This window comes from Aplysia californica, unplaced genomic scaffold (genome assembly GCF_000002075.1).
Source record: "Aplysia californica isolate F4 #8 unplaced genomic scaffold, AplCal3.0 scaffold00526, whole genome shotgun sequence".
NCBI classification, from domain to species: Eukaryota; Metazoa; Mollusca; class Gastropoda; order Aplysiida; family Aplysiidae; genus Aplysia; species Aplysia californica.
Genome location: NW_004797796.1, coordinates 470,751 through 478,985, shown reverse-complemented (window position 1 = coordinate 478,985; position 8,235 = coordinate 470,751). Strand labels below are relative to the sequence as shown.

Below are 8,235 nucleotides of genomic sequence, written 5' to 3'. Positions count from 1 at the left end.
TAGTTACTTTTACTTTTTCGTCCTTTCTTTCAGCTGAGCATCGAGGGTAAATGCGATTTACTTTGATAGGCCAACTCTGCAGCTCTGTCTTGAGATGTTCTCAGGATATAACAAATACGTGTACTTGTACAGTAGGCTACACGAAGAATCATTATTGCCATTATCATATTATTATTATATTTGTTGCACCCCTGCAAGGCAGATCTCAAATCATAACTTAGCCTAACAAAGTTCGTTCTCAAAGTGAAATTAAGTTGAGACAAACAGAATAAGTTTACATGACCAGACGTTGCACCAATTCATCTAATTCTAACATTCTAAAAATTTGGCAGAGGAGTTATGAAAACATAATCGACCTCGTGTCTTTTCAAAGGCCTATAACAGGTGCTCAGTGACGTAAGTTAGGGAAACCCCCGCCATGTGACCCCATCAACCAATCGAAAAAGGCATTCCCTCTGCGCAAAGAATATGCGCAGCTGAAATCTTTATTGACAACAAAAATGCCGTCGGAAGCACCTTTGGTTCCCAATCTAAGTGAGAAACCGCACCATTACATGTAAGTATAGGCTTTTGATGAATGAGATATAGCGTAGGAATGATACTTTATTTAATATCTTTTTGTGTTAATCTGTTTTGTTCTCTTTTCCCAGGTATCTGAAAGAATTTCGAACTCAGCAGTGTGATCTCTTTCTTCAACACAAATGTCAACAACATAGGCCTTTCACTTGTTTTCATTGGCATTTTCTAAACCAGAGAAGAAGGAGGCCTGTTCGAAAAAGGGATGGAACATTTTCATATAGCCCGGATATTTACTGCACCAAATATGATGAGAATACGGGGATCTGCCCAGATGGAGATGAGTGAGTTGGCATTTTTGTTCAATAGGAATCTCCCGCGTTAACCCAATTTGGCAATGAATTTGTTTTGCGTCATTTGGGAATTGTTCAGTAATTACTTATTTTTGATGGTAAAAACTATAGTTTTAAGGTTTATAAGCTGATTAGGATTGTGTAGCCTCATCGTTCGTCGTATGAAGGTCTAACTTTCCGTTGTTTTTGGTTCTGTGGATAGTGTGTGTGATGTAAACAAACATGGCAGCCATCTTCAATGTTGGCCCTGGTAGCTCTAGATTTTGTCGAACTCAAAATTGAACCAGGCCTTGATGATACGTCAGTACAATACAATTATGAGAGATTTCATGTATTTGTATCGTCACAAACATATTATTCGAAGGTAGATCTAGTTGAACCTAGATTCTAGAAGGCTGTGTTTTTTTAATGCCTTGTTCAGTGAAATTAGAACAGTGCTTTGTTTGGGTTCGGGTCGGGGCTGAGGCTTGACGAGGGGTTTGCACTGTGCCTGTGTGGTGATCCTGATGCGATGACAACAAAGAAATCCATATCGCCAAATTATAATTTGCTGCCAAGGAGTACAAATACTTTCAAATTTGATTGGGTTTTTATAAATATATGTATTCTACTGCATATTATAAAGCATTTTAAGTCTTTTCCGTGACCATCTGCTTGCATAGACTAAATCAAAACAAAATCAGCTGTAGGCTAAATATAGGTCAAGTTATTAGATGTCCTTGACCTGGAGCTGAACTTGACACGGGCCTATTGATAGTTTGCCTCCTGTTTATTCTTGGCTTCATGGCAAGCAGGTCTTTCTTTGTTCTTCAGTATGCTCCATATTCGTAGTTTATTTACTTATTATTACACACTTTTTGGCGTGGTGAATGTAGCTGACCATCCTTCATTACCCCTCATCTTCCCGTGCGTGACTATGAGGTCATCCTACTAAGTTAAGAAGCTGTTGTGAAAAATACAATACAGGGTCTAGTTCAGCAATATATTTATAGAGATGATGTAATGTCACGACTGTGCTGGTTCATGGTCAGAAGGTCCCGAACAGCAGACTCATTTAATAAATTTGCAAAATCCGTAAGGAATATGAGACTCAGTACTATAGAGGGAAGAGAGGGGTTGAATGGGAAACATTTTAATTTTATTGAATCATTTTTACACTGTAAAGATAAAGCAGTGTCAGTAAATAAATGAATTTTAATTTATTGTATCAATACAAACAATGAACAATGTAGCCATTTTATTGTTATAACTACTCTCTATCCCATACATTTGCTAGTTTAATTTACAGTTGTCTGTTCAAGCAAATTAGTTTATATTGTATTTGTTCATATCATGTACCTTTTCAATTTCCATTTTATTTTGATTTCTTGAAATAAGTCACCACCAATGAAGGAAAAAGTAGAACTTTGGATTGGTGTTTTTTTTACCCCAGTCACTCCACCTTTTTCACTTCTAATCTTTCTGATCCTTTACATCCTGTGTTTGAAATTATTCCATTCCCTCCACTTTTGTGTTAAGGCCATCTGATGGTGAAATTTTAAAATTCACATCTCTAGACTAAATATAACAACGATGATATATTTATATTAGTCAGACATCAAAGAATAAATTCAAGTAATTATTAATTATTCTAAGCACATTCTAGCAAACATCTGCCATATTGTAAAGGCAGCAGTTCTTTGCATGCAGTTCAGGAACAGTTATGAGCATGACATTGACGAATCAGCCCATTTACAATCTATTGAGCATATAAGAACATGCTAATGTCCCCCCCCCCTTTGGGAATGGCCTAAAGATGCGTCAGTCAGTGGCACGGCCAAGGGGGTTATGATTTTTTGCATAGTTGAAATTAGTTTGCTTGTATATTATGCATGTTTGCAAAATAAGAATAATTCTGATAAAGGTTGACATTGCAGTATACTTTGGGTCTTGTAACATAACAAGGAAGTGTAAGCCTTCTTCTCTGAAATCCATACCTAGTGTCTCTACTTAAAAACATGTTGGTTGTATTGTCTGAGCTATGATTTCTACCTTGTTTGAGAACTTATGTCTGTTGTGTTGAAATGCGGAGTAATTATTCAGTCTGGTTTTTTTGTTTAGTTCTACCATTTTTTTATTTTATTGAAATAGTTGGGTTGTTTTAAGCTTATGTTGTTGTTGTTGTTATCGATCCAGCAACAGCTGGGCTCTCGCCCTTCTGTCCAATGCCATGTAGTGATAAGTACAGGTCTGCTGCAGTTGCTGTAATGTTCCATAGAGTGTGTTGTCTATGATAGGTCTCGGAGGGAGAAGGGTATTTTAAGCTTATAAATGTTTTCCTGTTTTCAGATGCCCGTTCTTACACAGAACTGCTGGAGATACTGAAAGACGATACCACTTGAGGTATTACAAGACAGGCACCTGTGTATATGACACAGATTCCAAAGGGCATTGTTCTAAGAATGGTGCTCATTGTGCATTTGCTCATGGTGCCCATGACATGCGGCCTCCAGTATATGACTCCACGGAAATGCAGCCGTCTATAGAATTTTTGGATAAAGCCTCATCTTCTCCTAGTTCTGAAAAGGACAAAGTTCTTGCTGAGGATCCAAGATGGAATGGTGAGTGTTGCATGTAGCTTGTCCAGGATACGCTTCAGTTTTTTAATATAATAAATAATCAAACCTGCTTTGTGACACATCATAATGATAATAAAGTAAACTTTGTGAGAATCTACAGAAACCTGTTCAATTCGAGATGGATCCAGAATTGGAAACCCTCTATGTTTTGAGAAACTGAACCAGTCTCTGTGTCAAAATCGTTTTACAGTGTAACAGGTTCAGGATTTTAATTGTGGATAAACTTTGACAGACATGGTATGTCAAATCGTCAGTCAAAATGAAAAGGACAAATATGTTAACATGTATGTCCTTTTGCCAATCGACTTAACTTCCACAGTCTGATTATGTGGGATTGGATTATCATAATAGACACAGTATTATTAAATAGGTCTTTGCTTTGGTTGCTTCTTTGGGTTGCTTCATAGAGTTTGATCTAGTCGTCCATTATTGCGTCATATAACATTCCTCGCTGAAACGAAAGATCTGTTCTTGCAATGTCATTGGTCACTTACTGGCCCTCAGATTGACTGTTGGCCTTGATTTTCATCAATAGCACACCAATAGTTGAACCTGCTTTAATGACCACCTGTCCAAAGACAATTACGTATGTAAATGACCACTTCTCTCTTCCACCCTTGCTTTTTTGTTTTGTCGTCCTGTCTGAGATGACTTCTTTTGTCCTCAACGAGGGATGGTTGTCTTGGACATTTTAAATTTAAGTGGTATTTGTTTGTTCAGACCAAGCCTGAATAGGATAAAGTATCCCAGTTGAAGGAAAGCGATACTTGATAAAATAAACATAATCTCTCAGGAATTAAACTTTCATCTTCTGTTTGCAAAGTAGCAAAGGAAAGAGTCGAACCACTGCACCACATGAATGCCATTGATGAAGATTTTGTTACTTTTATGTTCTTTTGAATTTTGTTCAGCGCCCTTTACTTTTTACTTTTACAGATACCAACTTTGTATTGGCCAACTACAAGACAGAACCCTGCAAGCGCCCCCCACGGCTGTGCAGACAAGGTTATGCATGCCCTCAGTTTCACAATACAAGAGACAGAAGAAGAAGTCCCAAGCTTTACAAATATAGGTAATTTACTCTTCCGTTTTGTGTTTTTAATAACAATAAGAGGACCGCCTGTGTAAGATGACCACTTACTCCGACAATATGTGGTTATCTTGAACATGTTTGACTGTATAATATCAATATTATTTATTGCAAGGAAGCCAAATAGCAGTCGTTGAATGAATGTTAAAAACAGAAAAATCTTGGTGGAATAACTAAAGTGTACAGGGTTGCAAATGTAAGCGTTTAAAGTCCCAAGCCCTGACTTCAGTTTAGGCAGTTCTTTATGCCCGTCACATAACGGGGTTAGAAAGCTTTACTCCTGTTTGGTAAGCCTGAGTAATTATTTGATGGCAACAGGGACTAGCTAAGTAAGGACCTCTGATGCTCATGTTGCCATCTTTCATTTTTTTTGCTTTCACTAACTAATGTTTGTGCTTCTTCCTTGCCTGTGTTCAGTAGATCACTTTATTAAGCCATTGTTATTATTTCTGTGCTTCTGTTCAGGTCTACCCCTTGCCCAAATGTGAAACATGGTGACGAGTGGGGAGACCCCACCCATTGTGAAAGTGGAGACAACTGCTCCTACTGCCATACAAGAACGGAACAACAGTTTCATCCCGAGGTTTGCCCTTTATATATATTTATCTGTGTATGACAGGTTGTAGTGTTGATTTATTTTACCTGTTTGCTAGGTAGGCTGCTTTATATTTTGATGAATCAAATAATGGTGGTCTTCAGTAAATTTACACATGAAACAAAATGTTTGTTTTAATGATTCCCATTTTGCTTTTTTTTTTAATGAGTGAAAAATTATGAAGATCATAAAAAAAATTTTAAAGCCCTGTATACGTGAAATGTGTTAGGTGTTCACCAGTAATGCTTGCTTTTCAAAAGATTATTTTTGTGAATATTGATATCAGTTCACTGTGCCTGATGTTGAATATATTGGTCAAGGGTGTGTATTCTTTTTCAGATTTACAAATCGACCAAGTGTAATGACATGGTTCAGACCAAATTTTGTCCTCGGGGAGCTTTCTGTGCTTTTGCCCATGTGGAACGTAAGTATAGTATAAGAAAACAAATTACCCCAGTGATTGTACTATTTGATTTGATTTTTTTTTTGGGGGGTGGGGGGAGGTCCTTTTGTGAAGGTTACTGGAAAAAGGGTGATGAAATATGTAAAGGTCATCAAGTTTTTAGAATTGATACAGACTTCCTTTTGTTCCTCCACCAAGTAGATATTTTGTTTTATTACAGCATTGTTTTTATCTTGACTGAAATACATTTTAACCCTCGTCTTGCGGGGGTAGGGTTTATGTCGCCCGATAAGTCTATTTCGACACCTCGCATTTGTTCCGGTCCCGAGTCTGTCCGGCCCTAGCTTAGCGCACGCGCGCCGAGCATCATCTCCGTTCCATTCGGGTTCTGCGTCGGACCCGCATTCACGCAGCTCAAGTGTGTGTGCGTCAGTCTGCTTGAGTTTGTGTGCGTTTGTGGCCTACTTCCAGAACCGCCTGCGTTGGTTCATAACCGAGGCATACGTCTCTTTCAAAACACGCCTAGTTGGTAGCTCTAGATGTTTGTCCAATGAAATTAGAACAAATTGACCTACTTAGTTATGAGGAGCTCGAAAGGATAGTCCGGAAACAAGCCTTCCATTTTTCTAAACAAAATCTTTCAAATGAGCTTGATTTTGTATGAAATGATACTACTTTGTAAAAAATAAGCTTGTTTGATAGTTTTGAATACCATTGTGCAGGTAATAGACCTGCATGTTTGCCGACAATCGTCTGAAATCCGACAATCGTGACTCGACCCGCGAGCCGGCCGATGCTATCGCTAGGCCCACCTGTATAAGTAAATGTGCGAAGTGCGAGGCCTGGCCGACTGCCAGCGCCCCCTTTTTCTCCCGTCGGCTTTGTCGGCACTTTCGTTTTCATGCCGACTGCCAACGTCGGCGTTTCCGACATAATTGTCGGAACTTGAGTAGAAATGCGAATACGATAAAGGACGACGACCTAAATTGTCTACTTTCAGTTTCGTGCCCGAGCGGCCATTTTGAATTTCGTTTGTTGACTAATTCATTGTTCAGATCATGTGGATTCATTCAAGTCCGACTCACCTGTTCTAATAGAATCTAGATCTAGATTTATAGATCATTATAGACCTCAATGGGGGATTCATATTCCAATTCTATTTTGTCAAACTCTATCACATAGGTTATGCTGTAATATTAATGTTGGTAAAAAGCATTTCATCAGGTGCGTGATTTATTTATTTATTTAGAATCTAGACTCAGCTGAGTCCCTCTGTTCGGAATCCGATGCGGATTTCTAGATCTAGTTCAAGGCCTATTCCTATTCTCTTGTTCTACAAGATCTAGATCTAGATTTATTTATATTACTAGATCTATATGGAGGATTCATATTCCAATTCTATTGTGTTATTGTATCAAACCCTATTATAATATAGCAATGTAGATGTAGGCCATATTATGCTCCTTTTTAGTTTTGGAGTGGGTTTTTTTTTATTTTTTCATTTTGGACTTGTGCTGGCCTTTTTACACGAGGGTTCTTTTTTGGGTTAGGGTTAGGGTTAGGTCTCTTCTTTATTGTGTTTGTTGGGGTGGTCGCTCGTTACTCGGAAGTCCTTCCTTATGACACCCACAAAAGCTCTTATGTGGGGGGGGGGGGGGGTGCGCGCGCTAAATTTTCAGACAATCTGGTTGAGGCTCACATGCAGGTCTAAGGTAAAAACAATTTGAGTTGCAAACATTTTGAATTTGACCTATATTATCCCCTTTCGAACCCCAGATCATTCATAACAACAAGAGAATCTAAAAAGGTTATTCGAATGGGCGTAACTACTCATAATGTCTTATCAGCTTATGAGAGGGGGTTATTCATGTGTTCATAACACTTTATAAATAGAAAGATATAAAAGATAGAGTGTTATTTTTGTCATTGATTGACACACTCCCACAGTATTCATGGCGAAAACACACGTTTCCAGGCGCACTCGCTTTACACACTGAGTGACCCCGGCAGCCTACCCGGAAAGTCCGACGTAATCGATTGCTGATAAGATTCGCATCTCAGTACAGACGCAGGACAAGAGTTAATGTGCATGAGGGCTCATCTTTTTTGTAGTGGAAAACGTTCCTCTTTCTTTTTTGCTGGTACCCATGGCTTTGTACACAAAAGTGCCTTGAAAAGAATTGTGTTCATGATTTTTGTAACAGACACAATTTATTTATTTTTTTCTGTGAAGAAAATTTCTTGATTGAGTGTTTTCAAATAGACAATAGTAGAAAGTGAATACGGTGTAGTGTAGTACACTTACAGTACCAAAGGCTCCAATAGTGAAAAAAACCCTTGAGTACCGCACTAGAAGGCCGAAGCCATGGTAGAATTTTTTAAAGACTAAAAAAACCTACACAGCCCAAGAAACATGTTTGAAAATTCACAGAGGTTCTTCAACCATTCAGCTAGTGACTTTCTTTGGTATTTACTTCAGTGCAGTGGGTCCGTTCGTTATTTAATTAAATTTAGTGTGCCTGGTCGAGTCGGCGACTTAAGTCGCCAGGGCTGATGAATGTGTACTACGGCCTGGCAGCTAAAGCCGCCAACAGGACTGAAAGTGTGAACCAGTACAATTTTAATTTTGTTACTGAAGATCAAATGCCAATGAAAAGTGA

At 38.5% G+C, this 8,235-nt stretch overlaps 1 protein-coding gene across 5 annotated transcripts in view; it reads left to right on the top strand.

Annotated features, from left to right (window-relative positions):
• The first annotated feature begins 435 nt into the window (after window positions 1–435).
• Window positions 436–8,235, top strand: part of LOC101863608 (RING finger protein unkempt homolog) — a 32,855-nt gene continuing 25,055 nt past the window's right edge. For 4 of the 5 annotated variants that reach the window (XM_035971878.1, XM_035971879.1, XM_013086957.2 and 1 more), the window contains exons 1-6: window positions 436–556; window positions 651–860; window positions 3,198–3,469; window positions 4,424–4,559; window positions 5,043–5,160; window positions 5,512–5,596. In XM_035971878.1, coding sequence (XP_035827771.1) covers window positions 501–556; window positions 651–860; window positions 3,198–3,469; window positions 4,424–4,559; window positions 5,043–5,160; window positions 5,512–5,596 — 877 coding nt within the window. In that variant the 5' untranslated portion in view covers window positions 436–500. Of the gene's footprint in view, window positions 557–650; window positions 861–899; window positions 968–3,197; window positions 3,470–4,423; window positions 4,560–5,042; window positions 5,161–5,511; window positions 5,597–8,235 lie in introns of those variants that run through there. The other variant, XM_035971880.1, reaches the window with a different exon arrangement.